At 49.9% G+C, this 18,372-nt stretch overlaps 7 protein-coding genes across 7 annotated transcripts; 3 read left to right on the forward strand and 4 right to left on the reverse strand.

Annotated features, from left to right (window-relative positions):
- Positions 1-2,158: 2,158 nt before the first annotated feature.
- Positions 2,159-4,031, forward strand: FTJAE_12224 (spindle poison sensitivity Scp3; the record flags this gene model as incomplete). The annotated part of the gene is made up of 4 exons (XM_037345248.1): positions 2,159-2,276; positions 2,395-2,513; positions 2,624-3,851; positions 3,898-4,031. 4 exons carry the CDS (start codon positions 2,159-2,161, stop codon positions 4,029-4,031), a joined length of 1,599 nt encoding a protein of 532 aa, XP_037200728.1.
- A 1,282-nt stretch (positions 4,032-5,313) lies between these two features.
- Positions 5,314-5,912, reverse strand: FTJAE_12225 (NADH dehydrogenase (ubiquinone) 1 alpha beta subcomplex 1; the record flags this gene model as incomplete). The annotated part of the gene is made up of 4 exons (XM_037345249.1): positions 5,314-5,360; positions 5,418-5,547; positions 5,597-5,614; positions 5,709-5,912. The coding sequence occupies 4 exons, from the start codon at positions 5,910-5,912 to the stop codon at positions 5,314-5,316; spliced, it is 399 nt and encodes a 132-aa protein (XP_037200729.1).
- A 1,078-nt stretch (positions 5,913-6,990) lies between these two features.
- Positions 6,991-8,328, forward strand: FTJAE_12226 (carboxypeptidase A4; the record flags this gene model as incomplete). The annotated part of the gene is made up of 1 exon (XM_037345250.1): positions 6,991-8,328. One exon carries the CDS (start codon positions 6,991-6,993, stop codon positions 8,326-8,328), a length of 1,338 nt encoding a protein of 445 aa, XP_037200730.1.
- A 385-nt stretch (positions 8,329-8,713) lies between these two features.
- FTJAE_12227 (NADH-ubiquinone oxidoreductase subunit) lies at positions 8,714-9,590 on the reverse strand (the record flags this gene model as incomplete). Its single annotated transcript, XM_037345251.1, has 3 exons — positions 8,714-8,790; positions 8,862-9,205; positions 9,340-9,590. The coding sequence occupies 3 exons, from the start codon at positions 9,588-9,590 to the stop codon at positions 8,714-8,716; spliced, it is 672 nt and encodes a 223-aa protein (XP_037200731.1).
- A 488-nt stretch (positions 9,591-10,078) lies between these two features.
- FTJAE_12228 (oxidoreductase) lies at positions 10,079-11,831 on the reverse strand (the record flags this gene model as incomplete). Its single annotated transcript, XM_037345252.1, has 2 exons — positions 10,079-11,643; positions 11,705-11,831. 2 exons carry the CDS (start codon positions 11,829-11,831, stop codon positions 10,079-10,081), a joined length of 1,692 nt encoding a protein of 563 aa, XP_037200732.1.
- A 1,427-nt stretch (positions 11,832-13,258) lies between these two features.
- FTJAE_12229 (short-chain alcohol dehydrogenase) lies at positions 13,259-14,131 on the reverse strand (the record flags this gene model as incomplete). The annotated part of the gene is made up of 2 exons (XM_037345253.1): positions 13,259-13,797; positions 13,843-14,131. The coding sequence occupies 2 exons, from the start codon at positions 14,129-14,131 to the stop codon at positions 13,259-13,261; spliced, it is 828 nt and encodes a 275-aa protein (XP_037200733.1).
- A 1,058-nt stretch (positions 14,132-15,189) lies between these two features.
- Positions 15,190-16,128, forward strand: FTJAE_12230 (uncharacterized protein; the record flags this gene model as incomplete). The annotated part of the gene is made up of 1 exon (XM_037345255.1): positions 15,190-16,128. One exon carries the CDS (start codon positions 15,190-15,192, stop codon positions 16,126-16,128), a length of 939 nt encoding a protein of 312 aa, XP_037200734.1.
- Between the last annotated feature and the right edge of the window lie 2,244 nt (positions 16,129-18,372).

The following is an 18,372-nucleotide window of genomic DNA, read 5'->3' on the forward strand; positions in this document are numbered from 1 at the left end:
ACCTACCGGTGGCGATGGCACTGACACAGGAATCTAGACGTGAAGCTTCAAATTCGACGGACTCGGGCTATGATATCGTGGCTAACATTCCAGGTTCACTCGCGGGCTTTCCGTTGTATCTCATTGGAAGCTTGTTTCACTTCATATTCTTATGCTGGATATGACTGGATGAGAAGGCTGGGATGTTTCGATAGCTCCAAGAACGATAAGATCCAGACCGGTGAGATGAGATCTATGATACTAAGATGATGTCTCCTCCGGTCTCAAGTGCAACCCTAAGAGATGCAGATATGCATCAGAACAAGTTATTCAGCACATCCATCTGTGTGTGTGACCCTTTGATGGCCTGATTCCTCCCTTCGCTTGTCATCCAGATGGCCCTTTTGGGAGGGACATGTAGCAAATGAGAGGCCAAGCCATCAAGGGGACGTCAAATAACCTAAAAGTCTATTCTTCTAGCTTCGAGCTTCGAGCATACGCAGCTCATAAAGATACTTTTTTCCAGGTTCATGGGTTCAGGCTTGAAGAACTGCGCATTGCGGCTAGGCTGACTCCCGGTTCGCAACGTTCCGCGCCAGTTTACCGGTGAGGATACAGTGAACTTGTGAAGTGGGTGCTGTGATGGGATGTTTCAGATTGTCTAGAGTTGAAGAATTCCACAACCCATTGTTATCCCACCCTCAGCCGTGTCTACACCCAGAGTAGAGAGGTGTCTAGACGGGCGGGTGGGCCAACAGACACACACGATGAGGTTTGTTTCGGGTCCGATAGTCAGTCACGTTGGCGGTTTTCGGGTTGAATCTTCTGCCTAAGTCTAGGACCTCAAAGTGTAGGTCTGTAGGATATGGATGGCTGTCTGGTGGTGTAGGCTATGTAAGCAGAGGAGGCTGGTATATTAAGAGGCAGCCCTTTCCCACCTGAGACGTGTTGTCTGCTGTATTGTATGATGGCTCTTCCATTTACTTCTCTCCGGCTTTTCACATTCTTTGATCCTTCTACGTGAGCGATCACCTGAGAAATCACGACCTCACAAGACTCGAGCGACATAGCATGCCTAGCAAAGTTATAGCTCTTACTCGTCTTACACCAAAACAAGTATCCCGAGATATCCGCAGCTGGTTCACTATTTTCTCATATAAGCCATCTGGAACATTTCCGGATATAGAACTGCAGAGTGGGAGGTATTTCCTTGGCTGACCCAATAAACAAAAGTGGCCTCATACAAGCAGATCGCTATTCGATGCGAACATCTGCACTGCATTGCCTGCCGAGTACAGTACTCGACTCGAGTGAGTGGTACTACAGATTAGGAAGTACGGGGTAGCATTTCTGGTTTACAGGGCATAACGCATCTAAACCAGGATCAGATCCTCGTTTGTCAGGTGCCTCTCTTTCGCCCGCCATTTATTTATCCTCAGCTCAGAAAGAAAACCTGAACTTGCTCAATTCGTTATCAACTCTTTTTATTTATCTTGCGCCACTCTAATCACGACTTACTCGCAATTATCTTACCGGTAGTGGAAACAAATCCGCCGTCGCTGCCGGTTGCACCATCAGAGTCCGGGCACGGCGACATACCCAGTCCGTGAGGTACAAGCTTAAGCATATCATCACTGCGGGATATCAAAGTCACTTTTGTCTGTTCACCCCTCCATATCCGTCGCTCGTTGCTCGCAAAGAACAGCCCAGGCCAGGCCATTCCCAGACTCGCAGAGGCACAGACAGACAGAACAGAAGAGATAGGACAGGAACATCATAACGCCCCCACCATTTCCCCATCACTCGCATTGCATCAATCGCGTCAGGTCTTCCAGGTTCTTTTACCCACGAAGCTTACATTAGTTACCTTGCTACGCCTAACTTTACACTGCGACGCCTAAAGGAACGCCCACTTCGGCCACTCTCGCCCGCTTTCACCCACTACAGGCCATCGTTTGCCGCCCTCTCCGCCGCTGAGCTTCATTCAACTCGCTACCATTATAGCACTCTCCTCTTTGACTTCCCGGTGTCCAACTCGGTTTCTTCTAAACTCCCTCCACTTTCTTTTTATCCTTCCTGCACCTTCCCTTCTTTCGAACCTTGGACTTCGGCCCACCCCCCGATTTCGCCCTCCATCGCGAATTGCTTCAACCCATCAGCCCTCCAACACAAAAGTATCATGCCTGAATACCGCCACGCCAGGAGCGGTAGCCTCAGCGTTGCCAACGGAGGTTCACACTCTCAGGCGAGCGCTATGGCGAATACTCCCCGCTTCGACGGACCCCGAAGTCCCCCGAGTACGTTCTGTTCATCCATTGTTGCTTTGCTTTGCTGCGTGGTTGTTGCATGTTGCACACGACCCCCGCCAAACCTTGAATACCAAATGTCGCCCCTACTGACACGACTGAATTATAGATACGTCCCACGTTCCTTGCAAGTTCTTTCGTCAAGGTGCTTGTCAGGCTGGTAATGCCTGTCCTTTCAGTCATGATCTGAGCAACGCTGCTGAGAACGTCTGCAAATACTTTGCAAAGGTGAGTGCGCCATATCATGATCCATCGCCCGCTGCCAGCCGCATCCACCCCTCACCACGTCGCAACGTCTCCAATCCACAGCAGCACTGACGATCGTTTTTCAATTACAGGGAAACTGCAAGTTTGGTCCGAAATGCGCAAATATTCATATCCTCCCCGACGGTCGACGCATCAACTACGGAAAGAATGGCGTCACGATAGGCAATACTTCCGCCCTCGCGGGTCGATCTAACCCCACCTCCGCAAGCAACAATCAATCCTCCACCAGCGCCCTTACTACCTCCCTCTACCGCGCTGACGTTCCAGCATACACTTCGGCATATCCTTACGATGAACAAGATCAACATACTCTCGGTCGACAGCCCAGTCTTGAGAATGGTCTCCCAACCATCGATATGTCCTATACTGGATCCAACTACGGTTCTCCCCGAGACGAAGAGTCTTTGCGCTTTGGCATGGGACTTTCTCCCATCAACAACAAGGGTCTCTCTGTCCTAGACGCTCCTCTCCCCGCATCTTTCGATTCCAATGGCATCTCCAACGCTGCTCGCTTCCCCGCTGGTCCATGGCCATCGTCCGTTCCCAACCAATTTGGCATCGAATCGCCAACTCCTTCACTCAGCAATGCTAAGGACTCGCGTACATCGGAGACACTCAAGCTTTTACACACTTCAGCATTTGGTTCGTCGGAACACCTCTTGGCCCCTCTGGATAGAAGTCCTCCTAACTCTCAGCAAGCCAACGGGGAAGAGTATTTTGGCAGACGAGCTATGCACTCGTCCCGCTTTACCAAGCCCCGGATGCTCAGTTCCAGCATGCCTAAGACGTCTGTTGACCGAGACTGGGAGCCTGGTTTTGCCTTTGGTGACGATGACGACAATCTCCCCGAGAACTATGTACCCGAAAACCTTCAAGACCTCTTGACTCCAGTCGAAAAGGCTCGCCGTGGCTCTATGCGAGCTGACAGCGATGTCGAGGGCTTGAGCAAGTACGGCAGTCCCATTGGAACCAGCCCTAGCCGATGGGGTCCTATGTTCCAGCGACAGAAGGAAGAGGAGGAAACATCTCGATCTCTCCGAGGTGCCTCTGCTTTTGGTCACGTTGGAAGCCCACTCCGGAACTCTGTTCTTTCACAAGAAATGGGAGGCACGAACGGATTCGTTCGTCCATCTTCTTTGCGATCAGGCAGTGACGGCATGTCCATGCTTTCTCAGCAACTTCAGCGAAGCCGTCTTGATGATACTGCAGGCAATTCTAGTCCTCTTCTCCACCCTGCGGCCGCTCGAGCTGGTGCTACCGCTAGTGCCATTAGCCCGATTAGTCCTATTGGCAAAGAGCGTGAGCGTGGTGGCATGGAACGTCATGTGTCNNGGCATGGAGGAAGACGGTGAGCCTTCTATCAAGTCACCTAAGAGGACATCAGCTGGCTTGGCCAATGTCTGGAGCAGCTATGCTGGTGCAGTCGCTGGCAAGCCTTCCACCAATGGAACCAAGGGAGTTCCTGTCAGCGGCCGATAAACGACCAGGCTGAAGGCGGAGGATAGCGTCTTTGGACAACTGGTTTCAGTTTTATCAGCCAAGCGTCGGAGTTGGTAGCTTAGACAAAAAAAGGAGATGACGAGTTGATGAGCCATGATCTTGAGCGGACAACACCACAGTCGCTACGACATACTGCATTTCGCCAACAAGCTTACGCTTGAGGGGAACGGACGAAAGAAAAATATGAGGATGCATGGCAATTTATTATGGCCAAGATCAAAAAGGATATAGGATACACGGCCAGGAGTTTTGACATTTTCTGTTTTCATATATTGCTTGATAATCGCTATCATATCATGAACTGCTTTGGAAGGCAGATGGAATCTGTTTTCTGCCCACTCAGTTTTTAGGCTTGATGAGGGTAACAAGCAAAGCCGACTGACTTGTATGCTCGATGCGCAATTGGGTCTCTCTGCTTGGTATCTTCCTCTTGGGCATGGTGTTTTGGGGAGGCTCGGATCTACAAAAACAACTGCAAATGGGGGTTAAGACCTCGTTAGATATATCGAGGCAAATCATGTATGAAAATAGCTGCATGTATGGGAGGATGCATAATGGACATTACGTGTTCGCCGGGCCTGTTGGCACTGGATCTACTTAGTACCCAGCCATTTGCGGTGATGTAATGTTGATTCTCGGCAGATCTTTGGCTGTCTACGTGATAACGAGGCCTGCGTACTCCGTACTAGTCATGCTCCCTGGTGGAGATGGGGATATCGGGAATAGCGGCTATGTGAGCTCTACAGGGAGCAGTCACAGGATGTAGGTAGAGAAATTGGGTGTTTCTATACACTATACAAAGCCACAGAGTAGAGATTCCACCATCTACCCTTGGTCAACTCAGCAAACTCAATGCATCCCATTCGCCGTATTCACTGCTTCACAGTATGAAAACCAGGGATCTGCCAATCGTGTCATCCCTTCGAGCAGTGAAGAAGGACGTCAAGCATACACTTCAAGCCCAACACTCGTCAAGTCTTTCATTCAAACGTCTCCTCATCTCTCCTCGTGTGGCTCCCTCCTCCACGACCGTCTGAAAAACAATGAACCGTCTCATGGTGCGCCGAGATTAAAAAAGAACTTGATGCGTTATATTGCGTTTTTATATCTTTCCTTCCACCACCACCACCCTCACCGTCCCCTGCTGGCTTTTTATCGGCATCTTTTAAATCCTTGCCGTGTAAGGATTCCGGTGGTCATGAGAGTGGTAATTGTACAATGAGGAGGAAGAGAGAGAGGTGGTGGTTTGGGAGATATACGTTTAATTGGCGTCGGGCTGGTTCAGGATGTACTCGACAGCCTGTTGGACTGGGAAGTTGTTAGTACAGTGTTTTGGAGCTCAAGAGGGGGAAAGGCTAGGTATACCGGAGTGGATGGAGTCGGCGTCCTTGTCGGGGATCTCAATGCTGAATTCCTCCTCAATGGCCATGACGACCTCAACGGTGTCGAGAGAGTCAAGACCGAGGTCGTTAGCGAAGTGAGCGCTGGTACCGATCTGCGGGTGGTTAGATAAACATTCGAGTCTGTTGATTATCGAGACGTACGTTGGAGACATCGTTAACCTGAGACTATCGTTAGCTACTGGTTTATCAGATCGGCAATTTGGAGGGGGATTCCCTCGGTGAATCCATTGCCATCTCGGAGATGATTTCTCACCTTGTCGAAACCCTTCAACAAGCTCATAATTCGGCCCTCGACCTCCTCCTTGTTGAGCGCACCGCCAGCGCTGTAGAACCGCACGGCCTGGAAGCTCTGGATCTTGGGGACAGCGGCGGTAGCGACGCGGGGCGCCACGGCGAATGAGCGCATGGCGGGACGGGCGGCGACGCGGACGGATCGGAGGACTGCTGATCGGAACATTTTTGCTGTGTTTTCTCTTTTCCCGGTTGTCGAGGAGGAAAGGGTCAATTGGCGTCGGTGGGCGGTGGTGGAGTTTGGATGATGAGGTTGAAGGTGATGATAAATTTCTCGTTCTACCCGGGTTGACTGGTCTGTTCCGATGGAGAAAGCTAAGCTAAGTTCGGTTTGTGAGGAATCACGTGACTGTGACGGGGGAACGCTCCGGTATACGTCAGTGAGGGGGACGTGTGATTGGGTGATGAGGCCGAGGAAGGGAAAGGCATTGAAGATTTCAGTTCAATGAGAATTTACGAGGAAGCGGAATTGAGGTGAAAGTCAATTTGCAAGATGTTCTCATAAGGTATATGGTGTTTATTGATTGAAACGCTGGTTGTAGTCTAGTCAGCATAATCGAACTTGTCCCCATTGGTCTCTTTCAATCTGGGAAAACAACTGACATGTTAGACAAGAGAACTAACAAATATAATGATTACCTTATACGCATTCAAGGCACCCTGATACCTGCCAATTGACAATCTGAAATGGTAATTCAAAAATCTTAATGCTTGATAGATTGAAGATAACTTTAGTCTTAGGAACTGCCTTTCCCATGTTCTGCAGATAAGCCCATACCGCCAGACCAGCCATCTTACATCCCCTACCCTGAACCTCCATCTCTCCATTCCGCGGCCAAGCCTCTAATTCCCCCAATAAGCACCAACTACCGACACAGCATGAATGTCCCTTGTATATGTTCCCCAGGTCAGATTGCAATCACCAAAAGATCGTCTACAAACGTTCCTTGTACTCATCCAATCATGAGCCCCTGCTGCATGTTATCTATCGCTTCACCTACCACAAACAGTCTGCCCGTGCCCTCAGGGGACTTTGTTTACGGGAAGCGGGCTGAGATAGGAAGGAGAGCCACTGGAATCCAGTTGATTCACAGGGCCAAGAATTCCAACGTCGTACAGGAGATCCAATGCCTCGTTGATCAATTGTCTTAAGCTTAAGCTTAAATATAACCCTCTTCTCCCATAATTGTGAGTTCCTCACTCCTCATCCTTTTACTGGTATTTCTTTACATCGGGTTCCAATCATGAAGCTTCAACTCCTAGCCTACGCTCTTTCGGCTTCTGCCTGTCTTATCCCCTCCGACTCAGTCCCCCACTCGGAGCGCGCTGCAGTTCTCGCCGCTAGACAAGCCACCCGCCCGGAACCCGATTTCCCCATCGGCACGGGCGATCGCTTCAAGAAGGGCACTATCGTCCCTAAGGGCCTTTCTACTTCAGACCGCAACCTCAAGTCCATTCTCACTCCCGCTGAGGTCTCTTCCGCTCTCGAGGGTCTTGCTAAGAACTTCAAGGAGGTTGAGCTCATTCGTCCTCCCTACAAGACATATGAGGGTATAAAGACCCTTGGTGCAAAGATTGGAAAGAACCCCAAGTTCTTCATCATTAGCGGTGCCCATGCGCGTGAGCGTGGTGGCCCCGATCATGTAGTCTACTGGCTGTCTGACCTTCTGCACGCTCGTAAGGCGGGTAAGGGTCTTAAGTATGGCAAGACTACTTTCACTGCTGCCCAAGTCCGCAAGGCTGTTGATGGCGGTATCGTCGTCCTTCCCATCATTAACCCCGATGGTGTCAAGTACGATCAATCCACCAACTCATGCTGGCGCAAGAACCGTAACCCCAAGAGCTCAAAGGGTAACCCTGATGCGGTTGGTATCGACATCAACCGCAACTACGACTTCTTGTTTAACTACAAGAAGGCGTTCAACTCAGGCATTGATCTGAGCTCTGTTGCCTCTGAGGATCCTACCAGTGAGGTCTTCCACGGTACTGGCCCCGAGTCAGAGCCCGAGACCAAGAACGTCGTCTGGGTTATGGACAAGTACAAGAGCCTAAGCTGGTTTGTCGATCTGCACTCTTTCGGCGGTGATATTCTCTACGCATGGGGTGATGATGATGCGCAGACCAAGGACCCCAAGGAGAGTTTCGCAAACAAGAAGTTCGACGGACGTCGTGGAGTTCTCGGCGACGCTGAGACCCCCAAGACTAAGTACAAGGAGTATATCACCTCCAAGGACATCAACGTCCAGAAGAAGGTCGGCAACAGCATGAAGAAGTCCATGGAGAGCGCCGGTACCACAAAGTACGTCGTGCAAGAGGCTGTTGGTTTGTATCCTACTTCCGGAGCCAGCACTGACTACGCCCTTGGCCGATTCTACGGCAAGGCTTGCGGTAAGAGCAAGCTGCAGAGCTACACTATTGAGTTTGGCGAGGAGAGTGGTTCCGCGGCTTGTCCTTTCTATCCCAGTGAGAAACAGTACCATATGTGGATGAAGCAGGTTGCTTCTGGTTTGACTGAGGTTGCTCTCGCGGCTGCTGAGACCAAGCCTGAGGTTAAGAAGTGCGCATACCCAGCTCCCAAATAAGCCTAGACTGAGCCTTTCGTCGTATATAATTAGTTGAATGAATCATGATTATGATGTTGACGTGCTGAAACTCCGTGAGTGATAACAACACCAAAGAACTGACCTCACCACTATGCCCAGATCGTACACTTCTCCTCTTGACCATGGCTTCCCACCGTCAGCTTCACACAAACCAACCAATTGAGTGACAAAGGGGCATTTTTGGACATCTAGATTATGTACACCCACCCATCCCTTCCGTCTGAAGCCTCATCGTATCCTGTGCCGCCTTTCCACCAAAAAATGATCCTGTTCCTACAATAGCGACGTTTCAAACGACCCGAGGCAACAAACAAAACAACATAAAAACCATGCTTTCCTCTTCTCCCTTTCCTTTTCGTATCGTTTATCGGTATGGTGAGTCAGCGCGGATAGCAGCTGCAAGCTCAGGCTCCCACTTGTCGCCGTTGGAGAGAAGCTTCTCTGTTGGACTGTTAGTAAAGTAATCTCGGAACATCGACCAGGACAGGTTGTAGACGCGGTAGGAAACGCACCCTTGTTGTAAAGAAGCTCTTCTCGGGTCTCGGTGGCGTACTCGGCGTTGGGTGACTCAACGATAGCGTCAACGGGGCAGGACTCCTGGCAGAAACCGCAGTAAATGCACTTGGTCATGTCGATGTCGTACTTGGTTGTTCGGCGGGATCCGTCAGCTCGCTCCTCAGCCTCGATGGTAATGGCCTGGGCGGGGCAGATCTGTTCATTGATGTCAGCAACCTGGCTGCTCTTGAGAGATGTGGTGTCGTACAGCCTCGCAAAGCTTGCAAGCAATGCATCGTTCTTCACCGGAGGGGTATCGTCGAAGGGCGTGCTCGCCACGGAATCGAGGGGAAATAGGGCCCTAACTAGGTCAGTTATTTGCGTATGTAGCTTCGTTCGATGTCGTATACCTTCTCGAAGGGGTAGTAAATTGTATAACTAATCTCTCGTCAGTCTAATTGCCCTCCCTCATGATCCAAGTTCTTTATAACATACGGTGGTCGGAAGAACTGCTCAAGCAGGACATACATGCCCCTCGCCATCTCTGTCATGAGGAAAAACTTTCCCATGCGATCGAGGGTGCTGTCCCTGTCCCAGGTCCACTGCACAGGCTTGCTCGTTCGGAAGTTGGCAGGAGGAGGTCCATGGGGTGTCGCGTAGCTTCGCTGTTGGACCAGGCCGAGGATGCTAGCTCTGCTGGTGGCAGCGGAGGCGAGCTGGCGTCGCGCGATGAGTGCGTGGGCCATTGTGTCGAGGAGGATGTTCGAGGAGGAAGGGAGATTCGAAGGAGTGTCAATTGACTTGACGTCCCGGGGTCAATTGAGGCGGACGGGCTGGGCGGGAGGCGAGGATTTGACGTGATGGATGTGTTCGGCTACGAAAGTTGCTCAGCGGGATTACAACTCTAGGCTGTTGATTGGCTGGAGCAACTCTCGTGACTTTTCACGTGATCAACGTCAATTGAACTTCATCACTCAACATCATGAGCCAATTATGATCGCATATTAATAAGAAACATTGATGTAATTAAGACCAGTTTATCTATAAATCATCCAATTGTTATGTTTTGGTATTTCAGCCGTTTCCATATGATCGTTATGTCGTCTCAATCCTCGCGGCAACTCCCTCTACGTAAATAGCCAACATGCAAACCATCAGCTTTACAAAAATGAAAACAAAAACTCCAGAAATCATGTAGGTATCTCAAAAATTGGTTTAGATGGTCACGAGTTTCCTAAAAACTCTTCTCCCAAGCTTGCCACCAAAGGCCCATGTTTGCAGATACCAGTAGATCGAGCATCTTAAGTCCATCAGGATAGATGATGAGTTTGCCAAGCTTAGCTCTCTTTCCTCGGTTGCCACCGCCGGCTTTCTCCTTTCCAAGATTGATATCGAACGGCGAAACCATGCCGTCGTTATCGTAACCATCGCCTCGTTCGTCGCGGCGGAGTAACTTGTTGAAATGTCCTTGGAGCTGAGTCTTGACTTCCTCACGACCTTCAGCAGACTTGAAGAGTTCTGCTGTAGGAAGATTGAATCGGAGTTCACTCATGGGCATACCGCCACCACCACCTTGAACTTGCCCCTGACTGAACTCAGCCAGAGGATTGCTTGGTCGGTCATCATGCAGAATGTGATAGCAGCGCAAGCTTCGACCAGCAGCTCCTGTACGGAATTCACATCTTCCGTTCCAGGGGCTGGTAAAGATGTACCCCCGAGGTCTGAGTCCTGGACCTGGATGCATTGAGATCGCAGGCTCAACAGGGGATGAGCCCTCGGTCGATTCAATTGAGCCAACACTGCCCTGTCGCCCATGCCCCTTTCCAGCACCGTCTTGCAGTTTCTCTCGCCAATTTGACGCCCAGCTTTTCCCATAAGCCATTGCAACTTGTCTCTGCAGCACGACACCACCGTCCCGTGGCTGGGTCATATCTGAGCCTGGACCCGCATCGAAACTCCGTCGCGCAGGCATACCACGGAACTTTCCATAACCAAGAGTCTCGATTTGAACGTTTATGGGTGGGTTCCCGGAAGTTGGCGGTTGCGCAACGGGCGGCACAGAGGCGAACAGTGGGTTCGCATCGTCCTGATCAGGTGGTGGTGCTTCAGACTGGAAAGACGAAATATGTCCAACGTTCCACTGATTTCCTGTGCTGGGATCACGACGGATTAGAGCTAATGTAAAAGGCTGCTTTCCTTCATAGCTTTTTCGAGGTGAGGGGGAGCGGTTTTCGGTGTTTCGATCCGGTAGGGGAGGGCGACTCGTCGCACGCATTCGATCGAAATCGGGACCTCCCTGGTTGGGAGGTGGAAGGGGCGGGAGAGGGTGGTCGCCCAGTGCCGAGGCATTGTTCGATGTCATTCGAGGTCCAAGTGGTTTCCGGGCTACAGCTGGTTCCGGAGTCTGGATTCTCGGGACGTTCTTTGGCCGAGGTGGTAGAACTGGGCTTTCTTCCTCTTGCTTGTAACCATGTCGTGCTGACGCTTGTCGAGGATCAAAGGTCGAATTGACCGAAAGGCCCCGTCTTCTCGTAGGGTCCTGGTTCTCGTCTCCGTAGCCAGGTACAGGCAGATGATCGGTCGGGGGAGGCGTCAATGGTCTTGCGCCACCAGGCAAAGGCTTCCTCTTAATATTCCGTATCGATGAGCTCTCGTCACTCGAAGATCGGTGCTCGTCATCTCGTGGTGGCCCGGCAGGTTCTAGCGACGGCGCTTCGAAGTGAACATAGTAGAGACAGCTGGCGACATCCTCGGCGGTAACATTTTTTAGTTGTGGTTTGAAAGGTGATAGAATGACATCTGTGTTCAGAGGCGGTGTTAGTGTCAGACCCGGTGGGGGTTGAGAGGGGTGTTGTCTTACCTCGAGTGCCCGGTACCCTCGAGATATAGAGTGTTAGAGGGTCTTGTTTCTCCTGCGCTGGGTTGATGGGATATTGAGGCGGATTGCCCGCGAGGTTATTTAGTGCTGTTAGAGACCGAGCTTCCATTCTGGGTTGTTGTATGTTGAAGAGGTATGATGGACGTGGGGACGAGAAAGTGAGAAGAAGCCCGAGGGCGGGAGGTTGGCGAAGCAAGTAAATAATCCACCTCCAACCTCGTTTATTCCGTGACAAAGAAAGTGCCGGCAGAGTACTCGTAAAATAGAAAAGCGAAAAGTGAAGAGATTATGAAAGCTGGGGTATCAATTAGGTTCGAGGAAAGTTAAGGTATTAAGCGTTACGTTGGGCCGAAGGGGAAGACGAGAGTCTAATATGTAAAACGGGCAATGTATAGCAACAGTAACAGTGAGTGATGCGACGTGGCAGAAGAGCAAGTGAAGAGAAGAAACAAGACGCAGACAATCCTTGCGTACTTGGGTTAAAAGGATCAGCCTTGCATTTTTACTCCCCTACCCATTTATTAACTGCCTACGATTCATTAACGGGAACCTAAGCTGAGGGCGAAAACCCAACGTCAGCTCAGCATCTGGGGCTGTGCTGCGCCGTGCCGTGCCTGACTGGAAGTAAATATTGAAAACGGCCGCCTATTTTTTGAGCTGTTGAATTCTTGGCAGGGTCCATATTTGATGTTCTAGATGCTTCATGCGCCGAGACGTTAGTGTGATTGCCTACTGTTGTCCTTTTGTGTTGCTATTTTTTGTTTTGGAAGCTTTTGCTTGGTTTGTGATACTGGCACTTTCATGGCGATGGGCGTATCCTATGAATTGGAGTCAGAAAGTCGGAGGCAGTGGAGACGCGTCCGGAGTACGCAACGCACTCCGCGGCACTGCCGACGTCACTTTGTGGATCAGGGGTTGCGATGCCGGGCCCGCAAGGGTCCCGGGAGTTGGACTTCTCGCACTGTGACACTGCAAAGAACTGCTAAATACTGTACCAACTCCCTTGCACACTGTCTCTGGGTCATCCCCATCTCTCGTAATCCAAGCCACCTCCATCTTCCTCTTTATTCTATTCTCAGAATAAACCCTTTCGACCCTGATTCTCATCACATGTCCAGCAAGGGTCTATCCCCATCTCTAGAAACTGGTCTTGTGCGATGCGCCGTCACTCAACTTCCGCTTACATGGAACATCCCTCCACAAACTGCCAGCGAATGACACAAGGGCTGAGCTGGATAGTTGCAATGACGTATACATTCAGCGCATAAACTGCCAAGGGAGCGAACAGAAGTTTCTTTTTTTCATCTCATTTCTTTAGGACGCTCGGATCATCAAGACCAACGCTATGATTGTTCTGTGGTAGGGACTTTTGATAGCGGACGATAGGTACATCATCAATGTGGCTTTGCTAATTGCTGTCACTGAAAGAATTTACACGTCAACGTGAAAATTCGCCGAATTGCTAATAGTGTTGTTGTAAACTCCAGGTCTTGCTATTTCGAGTCATGTTTGTAATGACACCCTAGTAGAATAGGATTACCATGCCTGGATTCCGGTCTCTCCAACCCATTCGGGCTGTCCGATAACCTTTCCAACATCTTCATCTCTCTTGCCCTCAATAACATTCTTGATGAGCTCCGCACCGGTTGCTGGATCACCAGCTCCAGCCTTCTTCAGCACTTCAGGCTTTCCTCCGAGGCTCGTTGCCAAAAAGCCAGGACTGACGGACCAGACTCTGACACCGTCGCCCTTGAGAAGATGGTGCCATGAAAGCATCATCATGTTGAGCGCGGTCTTGGATGATCGATAAGCCACTGCTGTACGGATTCCCTCCTTGGGCCAGCCCCGGGGAACCTCGCCCGCGAGCTTGGTCAAGTATGACTTGTGTGCACCTTCGAGGGTCGCAAGGCCGGAGGTCAAGAAGAGGAGGCGCGGGGATTTCGAGGCAATGAGGAGAGGAGCGAAAGCCGAAGTCATGACTTGCGTGCTCGAGACGTTGACGTCGTAGGACTTGTTGAAAAGCTCGCGAGCTTTCTTTGGATCGCTGGCATCATTGAACGCATCAAAGTTTGCGCCTGTAAAGATTAGCTTAGTGTTGGATTTAGATGTTAGTAACTTACCAGCGTTGTTAATGAGAATGTCAACTCTTGCAAACTTTTCCTTCACATGCTCGAAAAGTCTCTCGATAGCTTCATCATCAGTGATGTCAATCTGAACCACGTCCAGACTGCTCTTGGAGCTAGGACATTCGCGCTCCAGGTCAGCGACAGCCTTCTCTCCTTTGGCAAGATCACGGCTTCCCAGGAGAATATGGTAAGGCTTGGGAGAAGCGAAAAGAGCTTTCACAGTCTCAAAGCCGATGCCGGTGTTGGCACCAGTAATGAGAACGATTTCTTTGTTGTCGATCATGTTGATGAGGGTGTTGTAGGTGGCTTGAACTGGGGCAGAATGAAGACGGGGGTTGACTTTTATATATCACATTGTTTTCTCCGTGCCACTGATTCACATGTGCAGGTGTGATGTGAGGTAGTTACCCCAGTGCGACAAGACGGTTGCGATGAAGCGAGACTGTAACGAATGGGGTGACGCACGGGGCGGACTTAAGAACACTTCCACGCGAGGATCTCCAATAGAGGAGAAGATCAAAGATCATTGGCCCCCAAGGTAACACATGAAGTAATGTTTACAACGAGAGAGATATGCACGTATTCAAGTGCTTGATATGCTTTGAAGTAATAAAACATCTTGGCGGAGGTATTCTCCTTAACGGAAATGGGTACGTAGAAAGAATGTTGCAATTCTCATTAGATCGACAACAATGGGAAATGGCATTAGATCGATATTCTTTAACACAAGCAATGCTAAATACATTTATCGCCAATCTCAAATCTGTATAGACTTACATTTATACTGCTGACACTGATTCCTTTTGCAGCCCATAATCTATCCGTAAATTATACGATTCCCCCTCCCAATCAGCATATTCAGCCTCAACTCTCACCGTCATAGACACCACTTCCCCTTACACATATCGGCTCCCCGCGTCTTCGGACTCTTTTGTGGGACCTCGCGGCCGGAGATACGCGCGCTAAGACCCGGCGTCACACTCGGACACGGAGCAACAAAATACGAATATCAACACCGAAGTCCGGCAGATCTCGCTAGTGAATTTACCTAATTGGGAATGTTATCACAGGGGCATGTTTGTGCTGGTTTGTTTTGCGCTAGTGAGACGGCGGAAGGCCTCCGCGATGGGAGAGATGCACTTTCGGGGTGACTTTCCGTGTTCTCGTGTCGGGGCGTCATCCCGATGTCTTGATTGCTTTTTGCGAGTAGTTGGAGCTTTAGATAAATGTGCGAAATGTACCCCGCATTACATAGCTAAACTACCCCGCGGTGTCGTATCTTTTGCTTGATCCCAGCATCTTCACCGACCTCCCTCTCCATCTGCAGCTTGTCATTCCATCATGTCTATCAACAAAGTCCTCCTCGTCGGCGCAAACGGCAATCTAGGCACAGTCCTTCTTGAGGGTCTAGTCGCCTCAAACTCCTTCTCTGTTTCCGTCGCCAAGCGCGCATCGTCCAAATCTACCCCTGCGCATGCATCCTCCGTGAATATTGTCACGATCCCCGACGACCTTTCCATTGAAGGCTTGATCCCAATCTTGAAAGACCAAGATGCAGTCATCGCTTCATTCCCTTTGACAGGCGTTGTTGACCAGCATTTACGTCTTGCCGAAGCATCTGCGAAAGCTGGTGTCAAGAGGTTCATTCCGGCTGATTTTGGGAGCTGTGATGCACAGAGTGAACAGGCGAAGAAGCTGTTGAAATTGTATCGTGACAAGGATACTGTAAGGAATAAAGCTGTCGAGCTTGCGAAGGAATACCCTGGTTTCTCATGGACATCACTCGTCTGTGGGCATTTCTTCGATTATGGTATTCTCGATGGTCTACTACACACGGATCTCGAGACCAACACCGCTGTCATCCTCGACAAGGGCGATGTTCCAGCCTCAGCATCTACACTCCACCGCGTCGCCGAAGCATTAGTCGCCGTTCTCAAGCGTCCCGATACAACGAAGAACCGCCTTCTCTACGTCCAAAGTTTCTGCAAGACACAACTTGAAGTTGTAGCAGCGCTGGAGAAAGCTACAGGCGTAGAGTGGAAGAAGGAGTTTGTAGACTCAAAGGCGTTCTTGGAGAGGGAGGTTAATAAGTTAGCGGCGGAGTATAGCCACCATGCGATGGAGGAGATTGTGTTTGTGTTGGGAGCGCTGGATGCTGAGTGGCCGAAGAGGGGAGATGCGTTTGCGATGAAGGAGTTGGGATTGGAAGATGAGGATCTCGACAAGGTTGTCCAGAAGGTTGTGGATGAGTGGAAGAGGGAGAAAGAGGAAAAGAAGTGAGCAGGTTAGACGTTGGAATATACCAAAGGGCTTTAGAAGGTTAGGACTTGCCTCAAGGCTGGTTTGCTTTTCTTGTGAAGGGCCATGATAGACCATGACAATCAGAAGCATTAACTTCGTTGTGCACAGTGTTGATCTCACCATTCTATCTGCAAGGTGTAAGTCGTGTTACCCTCTGCCACAAAAAGAAGGCCTCATTCAGTCTTACTGCCATTGTATTGACTGCAGCGGACAATGACTCACGTAGAGTACGCAGAGCTGGACATACAGAAGCATGAAGGGGACGGGAGATACTCGAAAATAATGATCATCACCGCAACAACCCATCTAAATATAGCTTCACCTAAAGCAAACACTCACGACCCCAATTTGGCAATACCAACATCATATCGCTCGTATTCCTTCCCCTCACATAAATGCCAACGCTCAATGCGTCTACCCAAGAGTGATCTTCAGAGTCCCCCTACGCCGTCTTTTCAGCCCCCAAGCCAATCCACGTGCTTCACTTACATCACCGGCTGTCATCCTCATTCCTTCATTTGGAAAGTAGGATTCTGTTTGGACTACAAAGATCGGATCGTCGGCAGCGATTGTGATAGGTTTTGCAAAACCTCGTATTTCGGTCTAGGCTGACGATGTTGGTATTTTGAAGGTGTGAGGGTCCAAGTATAAGAGGCGACGATGTTGCTGCTGGATTGAAAGAGGTCTGTGACATCAACAAGACTCAGCACTACTAGAAACAAATTTCATTCTTGACAACTTATCAACTATATATCATCCTGCGTACCTTGACAACATGTGGTCTCTCTACTTCGTCACAGCCTTTCTCGCAATGTAATCCCTCCCTTCCATACCCAAACACACCCAACTAACACACTCAGCTCTCCCGCCATCGCAAAGAAATCCTCCAAGCCCTGCCCAACCGTCACAACCACTGCAACTCTCTGCACAACCTGCGTCGTTCCCGCCTGTCTCACCATCGAGACCATTTCCTCACAGCGAAACTGCCCCTCCAAGGTCCCAACCTCTGGCACATCATTCCCCTGCTCCAAGTCAAAGTGTCCCAGTGGCTGCGCAACTTCCTACACCTACGCTTCAGCCTATGGAACTGTCACCAAGAAACCCAAGTGTCCTACTGTCACTGAAACAGCAACTATTTGCTCTGATTGTATTAGGCCGATGTGTTTGAGCTTGGAGACGGTGAGTTCAGTTTGCGGATGCCCCGAATCGCCTGCTACGGTTACGACCAGCTACCCTTGCGGTGAGGATTGCCCTGTTGGATGTGGGACGGAGTATGTAACTCCTACCGTGACGCCAAATTGTAAGAAGGGCGAGGATTAGAGGATGAGGCTGGTAACGAGCCGCTGTGGTTGGTAAGGTTTAAGGGACGATGGTGTATGCTTGGTAAGGTTAGGAGGAGAATATTTGAGACATGGAAGAATTGTAAGACAATTAGCAGAACGCTGTATTGGGCCTGGCGTTGGTCTTAAAGAATGTCAACCCAATGTTACCTGGATGTAAACCCTTCATTTTATTGCAGCTTATATGCGTCGAAGTACCAATGTCAATGACGAACAATTCACTAACGTAGGTAGTTACTCTAAAAGGTCTTCTATCAATAGGTTCGAGATTGTCAAACCAACCTGATCAGTCCCAAGTAAGCAATCCTGATTATGATGTTGATGTCTGAGACATATCTGCTACTAAGTGCTTGCCACTACGCCAACATTGTCTGCCGCGGATTGGAACGCAAATACCTTGCCAAACCCCATATTCTGGCAATTCTGGAACTATTATACACAGGAATAAAGAATGCTCTTCATTGAAAGAACCTTATNNCAATGAAGAGGCTGGGATGGAACAAGAGTATATAAGACTTGCAGATTTCTTGGCTTAATATCATTATCAATCATACAACTTACAACAATTACCACTCATACCATCTACGTCAAGATCGCTATTCACACAAGTTCATAATGATGACTACAAGGATGCATCTGTTAATCCTCCTTCCCATGGTCCTTCTCGCAGTCGCCCTCCCTCAACCTCCCCCAAAATACATCGGCTGCATCTCCCAAACCTCAACCTTCTCAGCAACAACCCTCCCCTCGCCTTTCACAACTCATCAATGCCTTCAAGCCTGTGCCGCTAAAGGTAGCCTCGTCGCCATTGGTAGTGGAACATGTTACTGCGATAACGGTAGCGCATCTGCATCTTTCGAATTAGTCGATGAAACTCGCTGCA

The sequence above is a fragment of the Fusarium tjaetaba genome, assembly GCF_013396195.1.
Source record: "Fusarium tjaetaba strain NRRL 66243 chromosome Unknown NRRL66243_c0000327, whole genome shotgun sequence".
NCBI lineage: Eukaryota > Fungi > Ascomycota > Sordariomycetes > Hypocreales > Nectriaceae > Fusarium > Fusarium tjaetaba.